Consider the following 20,171-nt stretch of genomic DNA (forward strand, 5'->3'; position numbering starts at 1 on the left):
AAAAAGAAAAAAAAAAAAGAAGGAAGCTTCTGCTTCTTCCAAATATTATTCAAGTCAATAGTTAAATTAGGATGTCATGCAGAAAACAGGTCCCTGGCGGTGATAGTTTTATTTGAGTCATAGATTATAATAAAAGTTTGTTTTTAGAGGAGATGATATACTGTCACTAAGATTATGTCTGTGTGCTAAACTTCCCCAAAATGTAGTGGTTTAAAAACACCAGTGATGTATTGTTTTTCACCATTTCCTGGACTGGCTGGATTCAGTGAGCCGACCTTGTGCACCACATGGTGTTGTGGAGGTCACGTGCAAGAATGCTTCATGTCCCCCAGAGTCACTCTCAAATGTCCCCTCACTGCACAGTAGCCTAGGCTTCTTTGCAGTTTGGCTGTTGTGAGAGGGGTGTTAGAGTCAAATTTATATTTAACTTTCTAAGGTCTCTCAGTTAAGCAGCGGGAGCCTTGGGCAAATGACCTGCAGGCACTGGTTGGTTGAGAGTTCCCAGTGGGGCTCCAGCTCTGGCTTTGAATGGAGATTCTGCCACTCACAGCCAGGGAGGTGAAGTTATTTGCCTGAGGCCTTAGGTTTTGTCTTCTCATTTTGCATAATGTGGATAATGAGAGAACATGAAGAACTATTGAAAAAGAAAATAAGTTTATATAAAGTTCTATTATCTTTATTTCACTGATAAAAAACCAGATTCAAAAAATGTTAATTAGCTTATTCAAAGTCACATAGTTACTAAGCAATGTGGCTGGGACTTAAGTTATAACACTGTGTTTAACACATAGTAAACACTAATTTAAAAATTACTGATAATATAGATATGTGGACATATCTTAAAAAGACACTATTCAGCTTAATTTGACATTTAATAGCATATTGCAGGCCTCTCACATTTATGACTGTAGTTAAAATAGTAAGCTTAAATTTAATGGTGATAAAAATATGTTCGGGCTGAGCTAAAATTATTAAATGCTTAAAGATGATATAATAGTACATTACTTGCCATTATAAAGTAAGAGTGACCTATTTTTCCCCCAAATAATTGATTTTATTTTTATGTTTAATGCTGTTTATTACTTTCAGTCCTTAGACAAGATTCATAGGGCCCTCCCTTTAGCATCCATACTCACCACTCATATTAGTCTGTCCTGATTCCTACATTTCCTACCCAAGTCACTCCTTTGGACTATGATTTTTGTCCTCAGAAACCAAAATGTGAATCTGAAAAAAAAATACACGAATTCATCATTACTTACAGAAGTCATAGGTTAAATTAATTTGTTAGATTATATGTAGTCCATTTCCTTACTGCAAAAATTTCCTACATGGTATTTATTCAATTAGCCATATAATAAATTGAGGAAGTATGCATCAATTTAGGACTAAACTGTTATTATGTTTGCCTGAAAACTAATAAATATTATAATTGAAGGAACATACATTATTGTATAAATTATATTAAAACCTTTTTGTTTTGTTTTTGTAGAATGTGAGTTGTTCTACAGATTAAATAAGATTTGTAAAGTAGTTAGCAGAATGCCTGGATCATAGTACATTCTGAATAGATGTTAGTGATAGATATATTATTGTTAAAGTTAACTAAGAAAAAACGTTGAGGTTTGACGGTCTGATTGATGCTTCTCTGTCAGAGGGAAGGTAGGGGAGGGTGGGGGTAAGAGGGAGAGATCAACCAAAGGACTTGTATGCATGCAAATAAGCCTAACCAATGGACACAGACAACAGGGGCGTGAGGGCATGAATGGGGTGTGTGTGTGGGAGAATGGGGGGGATAAGGACACATATGTAATACCTTAATCAATAAAGAAATTTAAAGAAAGTTGACATATGAGTGTTTGATAGGTAAAATATTTTTTATTATTGCCATAAAAATTAATATTTTTATTAAGGTAACCTATTTTCAGTGAGTTGGCTAAAACTTCATGGGACTTAGAATCCCTAGTTGAATTTGACTTGCAAAAGTAGAGCTTTGTTTTTTCTTACAGGCCGCCATTGTCAAATATGTTGCTTTCCTTTATATAATGTAGCATAATTATGGGAAATTCATGTTACTGTTCCCTGTGTTTGACTTCTTCACATGATGCAGGACTTACAATTGAGGGCTGAGGCATTTCTGGACCTGGATGTCCAAGGCCTGGGTGAGAGAGCACCTGGTGGCAGAGGTTTCTTCACAGGCCACTGGCTGTAAATCTTACCCTTATCAAATTACTAATAGTAGTAGTTACCGTGCGCATTCTCTGTCCTAAATCTTATGCTAAAAGGGATTTAACATAGGTTTTATCTTTTAATCATAATTCTACTGTATGTCTAGGTGAGTTTTATAATTAAGGCAAACCTCTTAAAAGTCAGGGACTTTATCCTTTCATTGACTCTTTTGAGCTTTAATAGCAAAACCACTTTATTAAAGTTTCTAATACATTGATATAGTTTTTTTAAGGTGATAATGTATTTCTTGTATTCTTATGCTTTCTAACAATTTACTGTAAAATCAGAAAAGAAAATATCTTGGCAAAGAATGGATTTAGGAGTAATAGGATAAAATAAAACAAAAGAATATTTTGCTTGTATTCTAGGAAAGGGTACTTAACTAAACAATTGTATTCAGAAATTATTTCCCAAGGGAAAAAGTAGAAACTTCATGTTTGAAAGATTCAAAGTGATATTGGAGAAGAATTCATATCAAGAGTTAATATATAAAAAATACTCTACAAAGTGATCTTTGAATTCTGTTCTATCTTTACATTACATACTTTCATACAAGGATTTTTATTTATTAAGAGTTAACTTTCTTTGAAACTATATTTCCAAGTCAACATAGAAAAAAAAACCCCAAAACAATTTGAACATTGCATAAGATCTTTGACTACGTGACCTGAACTGAATATTCCATTCCTCACATTGTATTAAAATAGTTACCTTAAGGTCAGATATTCTTAGATTGATTTTAAAAGTAAAACATTTTTTCATGTAACAAGTTTGATCACTGGTCATTTGCCAGGCATTAAGCTGAAGGAGTTGGACACTGTACCTGACCTCAAGATGATAAAAGACTAGGCATAGGTTGGCAAACTTTCCCTTACACAGCCATGTGGTAAATCCTTTAGGTTTGCAGGCTGTACAGTATGTGTTGCAGTGACCCAACTCTGCCATTGTATTGTAGAAGCAGCTGTAGACAACACTTGGACCAGCGGGCAAGGCTGACTTCCATTGAAATCTGATTTACAAAAATAGGTGGTGAGCCAGTGGGCCATAGTTTGCTGACCCTATGATGAATCGATCATTCAGTTTCTAATCACAATCCAATACGAGGCCAGAAGTAGAAACGGGGACTTCAGGAGGGCAGAGGAAAGACACCCAGACTCTGTGCCTTAGGAGATGTGTCTGTGCGGCGTCGGCAGAGAGTGGAGAGAAGCCGAGGAGAGAGATTATCAGTCAAGGCTTCTCAGGGGAGGTTATGACTGACTTTCATCCTAAAAATATGCAGCAGTTCACCAAAAGACCGTGCTAAAGAATGCTCCATGTTAAGCATAGGGACTGTGGTGAAGTCTGTCACTTAATAATGAAGGGGTTACCTGGTTGAGTAAGTTTGGAAAATACTATCTCCTTTTTCCTCTCCAGTTAGCTTTCTAAATGTGATTTATCTCCCAAGTAAAGACTCAGTAAAGTCTATAGTAAAAAAAATTTTAAAGTTCTATAACAGAATTTTCTTACTTGCTGATGGAACCCTTTTCTTCTTTTGTCAGTGTGGAATATCTAGAAATGTATTTCAGAACTGATGTTTAAATAGCACTGGCCACAGCCATAACTGAGGATGAAGAGTTTTTGAGTCCATTTATCTATGGGTAGGCAGCCAAGTTCCAGAAGCACTTTGAGCAGATGTCTCTTCAGCGTACAAGTTACTGGGTAGCAGGTGTGTTGCCGCTGGGAGATGCAAGTCACTGGGGGTTTTGAGGTTTTAGGCAGAACAAGTAGTGAACTCAGTGAATTGGGAAACTTATGAAATGATAGAGCAATGGTTCTAAATCTTGGACTTTCTCTCTCTCTGGAGGATGTTTTCTTGTCACGATGACCAGGAATACTGCTGGTATTTCATGGGCAGGAGAGATGCTAAACGTTATGCAATACATAGGCCATCCATGCACAGAGAAGATGTATGACGCCAATGGCACCTGTGGAGAAAGAAACACTATAGAAAAGACTTAGTCTCTGCGCCAGGGGCCAACATCTCCCAAGGTTCAAAAGGTTGGGTAGGAAATCTAGGCAGAACCTTTTAGGCTGATTATCATTAACTCAGCATTAAATGTTTAAAATGTCAAATGCTCCTTTTTTAGTTTTAATAGTCAGATGCAATTTGTTTAATTCCATAAAAACCCATCAGATTTTATTTTTGCTCAAGCATAGGCTGTTGTAAGATTTGCAGGGCAAAGGTCAGGTAGAGAGCAATCTTCTGAATAAGAGACTGCATTAGATGCTATTAAGCATTTCAGAGATAATTTAATAAAGCATGTCATTAGTGCCTTCTGTCCTCATGATCATTTCGACAGGAGCACCAGAGTAACCTTAGTTCTGGTTTTGAAAGTATCCCTCAGTGGGTATTTATTTTTTATTAAAAAGCTATGCTAGTAATTTTTTTTTTTAAAGAAGACTCTTTCAGGCAGTCTTTTTTGAATTCTTCTTGAGTAAATAGTAAATAGCCTCAAGAAAACATTCATGTGGTTCGTGAAAAATAACAAGCAGATCCTTGAACAGATCTGGGTTGCTGTAACTAAGGCACCATCCCCTGGTCTGATGCAGCCCCTGCCAGGAGGAATGGGTGGTGTGCAGAGTGGGTGGGCTGAGGGTCATCTCACTCCTCCCCATGCAGGTGCCTTTGTACAGTGTGCGAATTGCACAACCCCTGTGCAGTGGCCCTGGGTCAAAACCACTATTGTCTTATTGCATTTGGCTTTATTGAATACATACCTTCAGGTTGCATGCTTTCAAGTACTTACTACCTGGCACACTCTATGATAAGTGTAGTATTATACAAGCTAAAGTATATGCCCCTTTAATTGAGTGCCCACCCTATGGCAGCTTCTTGGCCCAGTGCTTCATCATTTACCACTATTCACAACTTTGCTGTTTTCATTTTCTGACTAAAGCTTATTGGCTTTAAATAATGTGCCCATAGTTATATAGCTAAGTGGAGGCACTGGGATTCCAAACCGTTTTTTTTTTGTTTGTTTCTAAAGTTCCTGCTATTAGTTACTGTACAGTAAGGATTTCAGTGAATTTATGTGTTAGTGGGAGGAGATCAATATGTCACCAGATGGTTACAATACAAGCAGAGGTGCTAATCCGGCAACATACCTACTTAGAGGAAGTTGTCAGAGATTATTTCCCAGAAGAGGTTGTGCTTGAGTTGTAAAGAAATTTACACAAATGTGGGGGAATTCAAAGACTAATAAATAAAACCGCAATGAAGCACCTCCTCACACTTATCAGTCAGGATGGCTATTGGAAGAAGGAAGGAAGGAAGGAAGGAAGGAAGGAAGGAAGGAAGGAAGGAAGGAAGGAAGGGAGGAAGGAAAAGGGAAGGGAAGGAAAGGAAAGGGAAGGAAAGGGAAGGAAGGGAAGGAAAGAAAGAAGAAAAGGAAAGGAGTGTTGGTGAGGATGTGGAGAAACTGGAACTCTTGCACACTCTTGTGGAGGGGATGCGATATGTTACAACTGCTATGCCAAACAGTATGGAGGGTCCTCCAAAATTTAAAAACAGAATGACCATGTGATCCAGCAATCCTATTTCTGGGTATTTATCCAAAAGAATTGAAATCAGGCCCTTGAAGAGATATTATCACTCCCATGTTTAATACAGCACTATTCACAAGAGCCAAGATGTGGAATCAACTTAAATATGCACTGACATATGAATGCATACAATAAACCACCTGTGGTATATACGTAACAATGGAATATTATTCATCCTGAAAAAAGGAAATCCTGCAATTTGCAACAGCATGAATGAACCTTGAGAACATGATACTAAGTAACATAAAAAAATCACAGAAAGACAAAAGCCATGATTTCACTTATATGAAGGATCTACTAGCAAGTCAACTCATAAATGAAAGACTGGAATGGTGGTTGCCATGGTTTAGGGGGAGGTAGAACTAGAGGCATCAAATTTCTGTTAAATAAGATGAATAAGCTCTACAGGTAAGCTGTATAATATTGTATCTATAGTCATCAACAGTGTGTTGTGCACTTAAAATGTATTAATAGGGTAAATCACCTGTTAAGAATTCTTACCGCAATAAAAATAAAATAAAATCCAAAATAAACAAGACACAGTATAGATTGAAAAGCTTGTCTGCACTCCAGAAAATAAGCTGGGATGTGTTTGTGAGTTTCAGTGATCACTTTAAATTGGCATATACCAACCTAAATAATATGGGTAGATTTAAAAACATACACTGAAGAACAAAGATGAACCTTTTAGATCAGCGGTTCTCAACCTATGGGTCGCGCACCCTTTGACGGTCGAACCACCCTTTCACAGGGGTCGCCTAAGACCATCCTGCATATCAGATATTTACATTACGATTCATAACAGTAGCAACATTACAGTTATGAAGTAGCAACGAAAATAATTTTATGGTTGGGTCACAACATGAGGAACTGTATTTAAAGGGCCAGCAGGTTGAGAACCACTGTTTTAGATGGTATGCTATGTGAATTAACCTGTCACAAAAAGAGAAATACTGTACGATTCCATTTATATGAGGTATACCTGGCATAGCCAAATGTATTTTATTTTTTTGTTAATCCTCACCTGAGGATTTCATTGGTTTTTAGAGAAGGAAGGGGAGAGACAGAGAAACATCGATGAGAGAGAGATACATCGATTGGTTGCCTCCTGCACATGCCCCAACCGGGGCCACGGATGGAGCCTGCAACTGAGGTACTTGCCCTTGACTGGAATTGAACCTGGGACCGTTCAGTCCATGGGCCGATGCTCTATCCAATGAGCCAAACGGCTAGGATGATAGTCAAATTTATAGAGACAAAATGTAGAATGGTGGTTACTAGGAGCTGGAGGGAGAGGGGAATAGGGAATTCTTATCTAATTGGTGTAGAGTTTCTGTTTAAGGGAGTGAAAAATTCTGGAGATGAATAGTGGTGATGACTATACGACAATGTGAGTGTACTAGGTACTATTGAACTGTACACTTAAAATGATTAAAAGTGATAAATCTTTATATGTTACAATAGAAAACACACACACATTGATTTCTTGGAACCCATTCCATACCTTATGAATCTGACTTTCTAATGCTTTCAGGTTTGGAAACAACTGGCCTCAGGGATTTTGACCAAGAATCTAGCCTAAGCGATTGGGATCTTGCTTTGGAAAATCTGGTGAATCTTCAGAATTGAATAACGTTAAAATTAAATTTGACAGTTTTTAGTCAATAGAGCATAGTTATAGAAGATGATTTTTAAGACAATGATTTTAAATTTTTTGTTGTTTTTACATAACTCAATCACTGATATTTGGTGCTTTAATTTGAAATTAAAACGATTTGAAATACATTCTCATATTATTTCATGGCATTTGTCTGAAATTTCTCGAGTCAGAATTATTATTTTAATATTAGGGAAGAAAACACTAGGCACTGTCTATCTATTTTTAAAGCCTGAATTCATTGGAAGTGATTACAAAGAGTGTCTGGAGTCAAAGGGAGGAAGAAGAGAAACTTGGAGGTATTTCTCCGAGTGGGTTTCTCTGCTTGGACTCACCAGGGGGGCTGATGGAAAGCACCGGGGTTCCGGGTTTGATCAGAGATTTCCTCCCTCCTCTGAGGGCACAGAGGCCCAGAACAACTTGGACTTCAAGGGTCCTTTGTGACCTGGATAGCAGGGGATTAGAGACTTAATTCCCCACCCTCTGGACATGACATGCCTCCTGTGTTCAGGATGACCTTGGGGAAGAGCTAAACAGTGAATGTGAGGAATCAATATGTCACTGAAAGAGAAAGGTTGATACTCAAAATGAAATGGAATTTGATTTTTTTAAAAAAATGAAGAAATGGGTATTTAGAACAAAAATGCATATAATTGTGGCTCTTAATGTTTATTGAATGTTTTCTATGTGCCAGGTATCTTCTTAATGCTTCATATCTCATTTTTCACCACAACCCTAGGTAGCAGGTGGCATTGTCACCCCCCCCCCCTTTTTTAAGTTGAGGAAGCTGAGACCTGGTTAGATTAAATGACTTGCCAAGGGCATAGCTAATCATTAGTAGCAGAGCCTGTTTCAAGTTGATATTCTTTCATTCTAAAGCCCATGTGCTTAATTACTATGCAGTCTTCCAGGATAAGGAGTTTAAATTTTATCACATCAGTGAGAAAATTATACTCCACAGGTCTGTAACGGATTGCTTGATTTAAAGCATTATATGCAAAATAAATTATAATTCTTTATAATTTGGTGAGAAAATGGCAGCTATTGAAGGATTGGAGCCATTGTGTGATATTGGCTAAATGTTGTTATAGAAAATAAATCTGACAGTGATGTGTAAAGGAAGGAGGGGCAGAGAAAGGGCAGTTATTATTGTTGCATAACAGACTGAATCAGGACCAATGCCAGGTGATCCAATTAAAGAAGAAAAGTATGTTCAGGGCAGACAGCCTTGTGATGAGTTCGCTAAGGGGAAAGATCAGATAGCTGTGAGGTTAAGAAGAACCCTTACTTTAATCCTTCATCAGTAGAAATTGGTATCTTTGGTAAGACAGAGATTTCTGCTGTTATTCAATTGTTACAAGCTACCAGTACAGAAATAAATACTACCTGTCAATATTTTTGACATTACACTTGATACCAAGCTTATTTCTTAATGACAGAATAAAAAGTCTACTGTTCCCCAAATGCTACCCAAAGGTAATTATTATAACTCTGTATGCTCTGCTCCAGGTAGAGGGAATTGTTGGACAATTTTTTAAAACTTAGTTACAATTGACATTCAGTATTATTTTATGTTACTTTCAAGTGTACAGCATAGTGGTTAGACAATTATATAATGTGTAAAGTGACCCCCCCACCATACCTAGTTAATGCAATATTATCGACTATATTCCCTATGCTGTAATTAACATACCCGTGACTATTATACTAGTATAGCTACCTATTTGTATTTCTTAATCCCATCCCCTTTCTCACTCAGCCCCTATGCCCTCTCTCATCTGCAATCTCTGTTTGTTCTCTGTAGAACTATTTCAAGACTTATATTTGTTCAAGAGATAGCTTGCCTTATACCTATGGGACTGTCTCTGATACTCTGGTTATATTTAAAAACTAAAACCTCATAAAATCAAACCCTTTGCAGCTAAGTAGATTTTTAAAAATTGTTTTTTCAGTATGAAAACAATTTAAACTGTTTTCTAGTTCTTTACGAGTGCAAAGAGTCAACCTTGTCTCCCTTCTTTCTCTCTCATCCTACGGCAAGTCTACCAGGAGCTCACACTGCTTCTGCTTCTAAAATCTAACAAGGTTTACCTGCCTCTCAGCACCTCCAGGGCATCCAACCTTTCTGAACCCGCACCAGTGACCCTCGTGTAGGCTTCATCTGGTCTACCAGCTTCTGCTCTTGCCCCCTTGCAGTTTATTCTCCACAGTACTTACTGACAGAGGGATGTCTTTAATATAGAAGTAAGGTCCTGTCACACTGGGCTCCACATTTCACTCAGATTAAAGGCAAGTTTTTAGAATGGCATTCCAGCCCCTTTGTGAGCTGACCGCTCTCCCTTACCTTTGAGGTTTACTATTCTTCCACTCTCCTCCAACTCACTGAAGTCCAGACACCCTGACCACGTTGCTGCCTTTGGAATCCACTCAACACTGGAAGTCCTTTGTCCTCCCCATTCCTTCTACCTGGATGCTTTGTCCTAGCTCTCCAGTTAACTGTCTCCTTCTCTCCTCTCAGATTTCTGGTCAAACCTCACATTCTCAATGAGGACATCTAGTTTTTTAAAAAATATTTCAGCCTACCCTTTCTCCCATTGTAATCCCTGTTACCTTGTTTGACTTTTTATAATGTAAAATTCTGTTGTCTTTACCTAACATATTATATGACATACATAAATACATATGTACAATATGTATTACTTATTATATTTATTCTTATTTTTCTATTTATCTGATCAATAGCAGGACTGTTTGCTTGTTGATAAATTCCAAACACCTACAATAATTTATGGCACAGAGTAGGCACTCAGTAAGTTTTAATGAAAAAATAAGTAAGTTAAACCACAATATTTGTGTACAGTAATGAAATATTTCCTTTTGAATGGACCCATTAGGAGACATGTTATCTAGTCATAGCCATAATTGTGCATTTCATATTTTTTTTGCTATTATAAAAATTCATTTACAAAATAGAAAAATTTGAAAATATAAGAAAGTAGAGGCAGGTGAAAAAAGGACTAATCCTCACTGCCCTTCACACAATCCCTGTTAATCTGACAATCTGCTGCCTCACTTCTCTATTCATAATTGTAAAAATCTTCAATAAAAAACATAATCATATGAATAATTTGTATTATCTTTTCCTTGTAATATTATCTTGCAAGCTTTACATATTTTATATCATTTTTATCAATATATCACTTGTAACCCTGTTTGTCAGTGATCCTCCAATTTATGTGGGTAAAGTCTATTGATATTGACTGTTTTAGGAGTTAAAAATGATAACATCCTAAGTATTTATTATCTAATTCATTGAAAAATATCAAAAACAAACACATTTCATGTAATTCTAAAGAGTCTACTTTTAATGAAAATAGCCGTATGTCCCCAAAAAAGAAAAAAAAAAACTTAGTGAAAAGAAAAGTTTTAGTTTACATTCTTACAAATCTGTCAGTATCTAGCTTGGCAGAAAGGGGAAGATTGTCATGTCTGATTCTGCAGCCCATCCTTTGAATTTCTATTGCTTTGGTTGAAGTCTCCAAAATAATCAGCCTCGCAGAGATATGTAGTTGGAAAAGGGAGGAGTATTCTAATGGCCTTTTCAGGTAACTGTGGACATTTGCCTTTGATACTCTCACAAAGCCCAACACATAGTAATTTATTAAAAGTTAGTTGCAATGGGGGATCAGAAACCATACCAATGAACTTTTCATACTTCATTACACTGAAATCCATTGATCCACCTTGCGCTTTGAATAGATCTTTCTCCATGCGTGATTTCAATACATCATGCATTGGGCATCTGGAAAGTACTGGTTCACTGAATTTCCAAAAAGCTCTCATTTGTTAATATCAATATATCACCAAATGATCTCATCCGACAGTTTTCAAGTATTGACAAGCTGTTAAGCCCACAGTACAGATACAATTTTTCAGAAGTTTTAATATTAATTTGAAAGTTCAAATGTTATTACTGGCAACAAATACTGTCTGTGGTTTTTCTTGAAGTGACAAGCTCACTTTAAAAAAAAAATAGTCTGCTGGATACTCAAGTCTGATTAAGCAACGTTTGTTGGTTGTTGCCATAAAAATGACATTAAATGACATTCCATGAGAAAAGTGTTAAGTCAGCTTGCAACTCCAACATAAGTCCTTTTCCTTGAGACAACCATCATGCTTCAGTAGGCAGACAATGCACTTTATGTGGACTTGCTATTTGTCCCATACTATTTTTTTAAAATATATTTTATTGTTTTTTTACAGAGAGGAAGGGAGAGGGATAGAGAGTCAGAAACAGCGATGAGAGAGAAACATCGATCAGCTGCCTCCTGCACACCCCCCACTGGGGATGTGCCCGCAACCAAGGTACATGCCCTTGATTGGAATTGTCCCATACTATTAAAAACATCCATACTCGAAGGTTGAAACAAGAAAATTAATAATTTTTACTGCTTCATTCAAAGCACTTTCAATTAAAATTGTCATTTTATTTTACTGTGAGTATGTGGTGATGCAGAACAGGACAGTGAGTGCAGTTTGGTGTTACTGTCTTACTTTGTACTGAGGGGCCACCTTTGCTCTTGCATCATCGGTGTCAATGTCAATTGACTTGTCTCAGGGTAAACTGTAAGATTTGAAAAGTTATTCTTTAGTGAATAGCTCACTACCACATGTGTTTATTGCTAAGAATATTCCTATAAAATGGCCTTCTTTGGTGATTAGTTGTTTCTGATGCCAGGTGAAGACAAGTGAAACAGGAAGTCCAGCCACGAGTATAGATGAATTCATTTGTAAGTCCTGAGTACAATTCCACAGGCAAGATCTCAACTTGTCTTTGTGTTTGCAGCTTCACCTTGGATCCAGTAAGGTGTTATATATATCTTTGGCAAGAGGCAGTGCAGTGATTTTTTTTCCACTGGCTTCACCCAATAGGCATTCCGTAGAGTCTGCTCTGCAAGGCTTTAGTGGTCTCTCAGCCATCCTGTGGGATTCTCGAGTCACTGAAGGGTGGAAGTTCACCCTGTAAAATGCTTCCCTTGTTCTTCCACTTCTGATTTGAAAAACTCCATCAAAAATATGTTGGGTTTTAAAAACTCTATCATATCTACATTTAAAAACCCAATATTCTCTTCTTGAAACTTTAAGTAATTAGGCTCAAAGTGATATTACAACTGGCATGATAATATTATTATTTAAATATTCTGTTGACAATACGGTAAATTATTATCACCTATAATGCTGAAGGAATGATCGGTTATTGCCATATTTCTATCTCTTATCTCCAGTGTCTACAATTTCTTTGGACTAGATTGTCCCCCATGAGTCAGAAAACTCTCCGCTGTGTCCTTTTTCAGTGTCTTTAGACTTAGAAATTGGAAGCTCTGGCAGGAGCATAAGAATCTTACATTTTTTTCTTTTCAAGTAAATTATCTACCCTTAAAAATAAGAAAAATATAAAACAAACTTTTAATTAAATTCTTAATATTGATAATTTTTACAAATTTCTAAATTTTATCTTAGATAAAATTTAAAAAGTTAAAAATGTTTTTGAAAATATATAAAACTATTACTGCAATGTAAGGTGTCCAAATATTTTTAATTATTGTTTTCCCTCTTAGGCAGAAGGAATACTTCAGAAGTTCAAAGGAATGATTTATTGAATGATAATAAGGTACAGAGATTATAGCAGGTATATGATAATTAATTCAGAGAAGCACAAAGTACTGAAATGGTACTGAGTTAATTTCTGTAAATAGCACACCTACGGCCAACCTAATACTACCTTTAAAGATTCTACAAAGCACAAGAACATAGAAGTACACATGCAATAGCCATCAGGGCAGTGACGTCATATAGTCTCTGGGGGATTCTGCTGCACACATGAGAAAGAAGCGTGAAAAAGGCAGTGGTAGCTTAGACTGCGTGCTTTGACTGTGAGGACCCCCATGCACGGGTCTTGGGGAATCCTGGGCTCCCAGAACACATCTGAGCACTGTCACCGAGGTAATGATATTCTATAAGAGGCCCCATTTTTTGTTGTTTGTTTATTTTGCAGCCACCTGGCTGTAATAACATTCTTTGCACTTGGATTTCCCTCCCCTCAGTTTTTATGTTCACACACTAGGTTACCAGAAACAAATTTACTAAGACAAATTCAGAATATGGGGCATCCAAAAAGACAGCTGTCCCCCAAATCTTCAAAAAGTGAATGTAATAACGGTTGCGGGGGTGGCGGAGGGGGAGGTGGGAGGATGGTGTAGAATAAGAGACTAGAGAAACAGAACAGCCAGAAGCAGTGTGTGGATTTTTATGGAACCTGGCTTGAGAAATAAATACATTTTTGAACAATAGGCAATTTTTGAATATGGGATTGGGTGGGCAATTAGACAGGCATGAGCGGAGCAAGGATGATAGACCAGGCATGGAAAATCACCCAGGGGGGAGAACAAAGACAGTCGTAGAGTGGAGCCTCACCCACAGGGCAGCCTTTCCCAGAACTCAAGTATTGAGGTTGCTGAACTGAGGTCTAATCACCCCTAACATCCTGGTGCTGGTTCTCTGCTAACAGAACAGCTATTAGATGATATTTTGGAATTGTAGTTAATTTTTCTTACGTATGATGATGGTTCATAGTTAGTTGTTTAGGAACATGTTATTTTTAGGAACGTGTATGCTGATGTATTAGGGGTGAAGTTTGATGATAATCTGCTTTCAAAAAGTTCATAAAAATGACTATAAAACCCACCTAGAAAAATAGAAGGCTTGCAAGTAGATAAAGCAAAGATGGCACAATGTTAACAGCTGCAGTTTTAGGTTGTGGGGATACAGGCGATGCTTGAACTATTCTGCCTTTTAATTTACTTGATATTTTTCTTTTATTCAGTTTTTATTCTTTTAAGAAATGTTTTTATTTATTGGAAGTATTACAGACGTCTTCCTTCTTCCCCCCATTGACCCCTCAACCCTGCTCCCACATCCCTCAGGCCTTTACACACTGCTGTTGTTTTCATAGTAAAAAGTTGGTTAACAAATGAAGTCACTAAATTATCTTATTAGTATCATTGATTCATTTCAAAATTATTACCTAAAAGAAGATAGCACTGTTTTGAAAGTTACATGAGGCATTTCTAAATACTTTCACTGTAAAGTGCTTAGCTCAGTAGGTGATTAGCTTCACAGTCATTCAGATGGAAATTTCCATCCTTTCTTCTGAGTGGTGTGACCTAAGACAAGTTTCCAAGATCCCCGTGGTCTTAACTGTAAAATGGGTGACAATAACAATGGTTATTTAATAAGGCTGTTGTAAGAATAAAATTTATATTATCTAAAAAACCCTCAGCCTAGTGCCTGTATGATTCTAATCAAGCCAGAACTACTCTGTAAGTCAAATATAATAATTCAGATGTACATGCACTCATGTGGAGTCTCCCCCCGCCCCTTATTTAAGCATTGAGGTAGGATTTAATGAGAATTTAGTTCCACATCCCTGTTAGATTTTCCAGTGGAGTTTTAAGAATGATATATTGAAAAGTATTTTTTTAAGTCATTACTATTTCACATATAAAATAAGTTTTGTTAGTTCGTGTATTCAACATCATACAATATTTTTATTTATTGGTCAAAAAGGGAAAAATAAGAGAAGAGGGTGAGAAGAGAATAAACACTTTTCAGTGTCTACTATGAGTCTGGCTCTTTTTTCCATTCTGCCTGATCTGATCCTCTCAACTGTGCTAGGAAGCATTCCCACATCCATGCTTTCACCCCTGTATTCAACATATGCTCCCAAGTTGTTATTCGTGAATCACTAAAAATACAGGGGTTGAACAAGACAGAGTGCTCCTATTTTTGTGGCATCTTAATTTGATCAGGGAAAACAGCCAGTAACAAATATCCAATTATTTAATACGGTTGTAGGAGGGGATAAAAGACTTTATAACAGGAGGACCTAATCTAGTGTTGGAAGACTGGAAGCTTCCAACATTGTTGATGAGCGCTCACTGGTCTGCATATATCATTAAGAGTGTGTGTGTATGTGTGTGTGTGCGTGCATGTGTGTGTGCGTGTGTGTGTGTGTCTGTGTAAGGGGGGTGTGGAGCAGTGGGGACAGAGGACCTAAAGGGGGAGATGGAACTGAAAGGAATGTGGTGGCAGCAGGCTGCGAAGGGAAAAGGTGTGTTTTCCCTAATATAGGTGGGACACTTAAGGTCACCCAGATAAATACAAGTGAGATTTGAGCTTGGTTCTGTCTAAACCCCAAGCTCTTTCACAGAAATTATACCTTTTCTTGTTAGTCATCAATCCATGCTTAAGTTACTGCTTTGACCTACATCTGCAGATGCTTTGTCATGAAGGCTTTTGCATTTTCATTCAGATACACTGCTGTATGTGTTTGTGTGTGTGTGTGTGTGTGTGTGTGTGTGTGTTTTAAATAAAAGTAAGTCACTGTTCATGCCTTCAGATTCATCTGTTTTGTTTTTCAGTGTTCCCACATTCCAGAGCCTTCCTGAAGAGATCCTCAGTAAACTTGCTGACGTCCTTGAAGAGGTAATTGTTTTTAACACTTGAACTTTCCCGATGGGACCTAGCCCATTAGAGCTTTCCAACGATGAGTTACAAACCGCAGGGAGACCTTTTAAATATTTTATAGCTCTATATTCAGCTTCAATAAAAAGCAGCTTAGCACATCTGACATTTCCTCATAGTCAGAAATGTGCAAATCAACTACAGAGGGAGAAAAACTTGATTGTAGCAAATGTAAGGTCATGTTGACTTCCAAGAATGGCAGCTGGCATATTTCTATCTCATCTCCGTCCACATGAAGCAAGAGTGTAGTTAATCACCCCTCTGGAGGTTCGGATGAGCAGATTTACAAGGGGAATTAAGAGTTGAGTATATATTTTATTAGGACATGAGTATATTTTGCACACATCGTTATATGCCTGAAAGTGAAAGTGTCATTTTTGCTTATTCTCTGGACCTTTGAAACTCAAAAAAATGTTGAAGCAGGAGATAGAGAGGTTTGACACAGGCAGCATCCTGAGGGTAGGGTCTCTGGTGCCCATAGACACAGGGGAGGCAGAGTGTCTGGACACATGTGCAGCCAGGTGCTTGGAGAAAACCTGTTCTGGTATCTTCTGTTTCCTTGGTGATCTAGAAAGCAAGGTCGTCCCAACTGAGGATGAGGACTGAGTAGAGGTATGAGAGGTTTGAGGACAGAGGAGGTAATGTGAGAAAAATGAAAGGGGATGGACTAAGAAAGCACAGTATGATTGCGGGACATCATTCAGGCTCCACTTGATGTGTGCAATCCCAAATCTCAGCTGAACAGGCCAGGGAGAGCCTACTTAAGGCTTGCAGTAGGGGAGAGAGAGAAAACTCAACTGTGCTGGAGTGAAAGGTGGAGGACTCTTAAGACCTGAGGTGAGCTGGTGGAAAAGTACTGCAGTGGGGAGGCGGTTGGGCAATGTGACTAGGTCATCACTGTTTGCTCATTGTCCCTGTGGAAGCTAGGCTCCCACCCTCCCCCAGAGACTGGGGGATAGGGCCCTGCCTCCTTTCATGATGACATTTGTGAGACAGAGCTGCTAGGTCCTTGAGAAAGACCTTTCTGGGCTGTAACACTGGCAAAGGCCGGGAGAAGTTTTGCATCTCAAGGAGGCAGATTAAGTGTTTACAATTGCAAACTTCCTCCAGTAAATGCTCTAAGGAAAGGAAGACCTGAAACCTAGAGTCTGGAAGAAGGTGTCTCAAATTTATTCAAGGTGTGTGTGCGCGCGTGTGTGTGCATGTGTGCGTGTGTGCGCGCGCATGCATGTGTGTATGTGTGTGTGTGTTCAGCCCCATTCGTTTGCCTGAAGTCAGGTTCCAAGCAGGCAGAGAATTGGATGGAACCGGATTGGGGTTTTTTTTTTGCCAAGAAAAGATGAGTGGTTGAGGGAGTTGTGGTCAAGGGGTTGAGGGTGCATGTGAAGAAAGGATTATGATTGGCCTTGGAATTTAAACTGGGCAAGGAGAAGAGGAGCCTTAGAAGGAGCAAGAGCGAGTGAGAGATTGTAGGATCATTGGATTTGGCCTCATGACGTTGAAGAAGTTTTGGCGTTGTGCTATAACCGAGGTGAACTGGACTGGAAAGATACTGCCAGTGTTTTTGTCTCCAGGTATTAATTATAGCAGTAAATCTATAATCTGTAGAACTTCAAAGGTTCATACATACAAAGTCTCAGTTTGAGGCTTGCCAGGGTGAGTTTCCCAATGATGTATTGGCCTCCCTCACATCGGAACACAAAGTAAGGCAGAATTCACATTTGATTCCTACATTCAAGTATAAAAAATTCATGAAAAGAAATACTGGCCGTATTTCTCTCAGAATGCGCCGACCGTTGTACCTGAAACCACTGTAAATGGAAAACTGCTTTTCCTAGTTGCTTTGTTTTTTGCTTTTCATGTTGAATACACTGAAATATTCTCCAATTACCTTCTTCTTTTTTTACAAACAAAACAAACTACAAATTTATTAGTCTGAATCAAGGTCATAAAAAAAAAGCCATGCAATCCTTTAATCATTTTCTTTCTTTTCCACAACTGTGAGAGCATTGTCTATGTTTTGCAAAAACAATAACCATAGCTCCATAAATAATTCTGAGCAAAGAAATATTTTAGTGTTTTATGTCAGATTTCCGAATCAGAAGATGCCTTTAATTGATGTTTGGGTTCTGCGAGCCACAGCACAGTCTATATACCAACACCACACGGAAATAGATGATTAAGTGGCCACACATTTGTTTTGAGGACATGAAAATGAACTAAATAGACAAGATATGAAGTACACAGATAAGCATACTACCCAAAGCATGAAAGTGTTCAACTCAAGTCAAATAAACAAGCACAGTGGGGAATTAGATTAAATTATGTATCAGATAGCATGAAGCAAATTTGGAAGAGCAAAAGCAATACCAGTGTCACAAAACATTAAAGGGAATGGCTTTGCATGATAATTGGGCTGTCTTTCTTTCTACCACTATCCACAAGAAGATGAAAGAAACCCAGATTATTGTGAAAGGCAAGCAGCATTCCTCTAGCGTTCAACAAAGAAGTTTGCAGCCTTGTTTGCTCCACAAATATTTATGGAGCACCTGCCATGTGCTAGCAATTGCTCCAAGCTCTGGGGATCCAGGGCCCTGCTGTCCCATACCATATGCTTCTTGGAGGACACAGAGGAGAAGTTTGTAAGGAAAACACCATCCAGTGTTGAGTCCACTCTGTATTGTGTTACTAACGGAGACCTGTCTGCTGAGGTGATGTTTAAGCTGAGATCTAAATGCAGATATAAGATCCCATGTGTACCACGCAGAGGGAAGAGCAGGCAGAAGGTCCTGAAGTAGGAGTGAGGTTGCTGTCCTTAGGGAACAGAAAGAAGGTTTATAGTGGGGTAGGATGAGACTGTCAGAGGAAAGTAGACAAGGCCAGAGGGCAGCGGGCTTTGCCGGTCATGGTAAGGAGTTTGGTTTTTATTGTAAACACAGTAGGGAGGTGTGGAGGGGCTTAACTGGTAACATTGACATGATCAAAGCTATGTTTTAATGGTGTCTCTGTGAGAAGAATAGATTATAGAGGGACAGACCAATTAGAAGGCTACAGTGAAGTAACCCAGGTAAGGATGGATGGTTTATATGTAGATCTGCTTTCTTCTTGACTATTTCATTCATTTTACTCATTATAAATACTTTTAACAGAGAAAAAAATTAAAGGGACAGGGGAGGCAGGGACTGAGAGAAATAAAGTATAACTAGGTAGAAAGAGGAATGAACATAATGTTGCTGATATGATAAATGGATGTAGGAGGATGCATGTGGCTAGAGGAAACATGGATGATACTTGGGCATCCTGTTCCGGAGCTGAAAAAGAAGCTTGTCAGTGAGTCATTGCTGGCAGTGCCCACCCGGCCCCTACCTGTGTCCCTCTGTAATTTCTAGGATGGATGTATTCATTTGTGTGTTACTCCCTATCTATAATAATAAAAGCATAATAGACTGGACGTCCTTCTGGACAAAGCCGGGTCTTTGAGGGAAGCCCTGGTCCTGGGTGCCTGCAGAAAGCCGGGTGTGGGGAGGGGAGTAAGCCTGGGTGCCAGAGGAAGCCAGTGCCATCAGCCAAGGAAAGGAAGGCCTACTCTTGCACAAATTTCGTGCATTGGGCCTCTAGTAAAGTTTTAAAACAGGAAGTAATATCTTTATTTTTAGTGTAGCAGTTTAGTGCCATTTTCTCCCTTTTCTTTATATCACAAAGTAGATACTATATTTCTTTGTATATTGACTCTCTCATGCCCTTTTCAGGAACATATAAAAAGTTTTCCCTAGTCCCTTTGAGAAGTGTGTGTACATCCTCCTATATAATAAAAGAGAAACATACAAATTAATGGTCCCTCTGCTATGCTCAAGCCACGCCCACAAGCCATGCTCACAAACCACACCCACCAGCCAATCAGGAGCAAGTATGCAAATTAACCCAACTAAGATGGCAGCAGCCACGGAGCTGGAGCAAACAGGAGGCTTGGGTTGCCCCCGGTGATGGAGGAAGCCAAGCTTCCAGCCCACCCTGGCCTCCGCTCAAGGGAGAGAACAACAGCAGGCGCAGCCGGGAGCCTGAGAGATCAGCACAGAGGGGCACCTGCTCCAAGCCTCTGACGTGGCTGGGTGCAGGCGCC

At 38.6% G+C, this 20,171-nt stretch overlaps 1 protein-coding gene across 1 annotated transcript in view; it reads left to right on the top strand.

The window, feature by feature from the left end:
- The window catches only part of LOC107182156 (cGMP-dependent protein kinase 1-like), a 466,054-nt gene that overhangs the window by 344,821 nt on the left and 101,062 nt on the right, over nt 1-20,171 (top strand). Inside the window, exon 4 of the mRNA XM_015560154.1 lies at nt 15,949-16,012. Coding sequence (XP_015415640.1) covers nt 15,949-16,012 — 64 coding nt within the window. The remainder of the gene's footprint in view (nt 1-15,948; nt 16,013-20,171) is intronic.

The sequence above is a fragment of the Myotis davidii genome, unplaced genomic scaffold (assembly GCF_000327345.1).
Source record: "Myotis davidii unplaced genomic scaffold, ASM32734v1 scaffold695, whole genome shotgun sequence".
NCBI lineage: Eukaryota > Metazoa > Chordata > Mammalia > Chiroptera > Vespertilionidae > Myotis > Myotis davidii.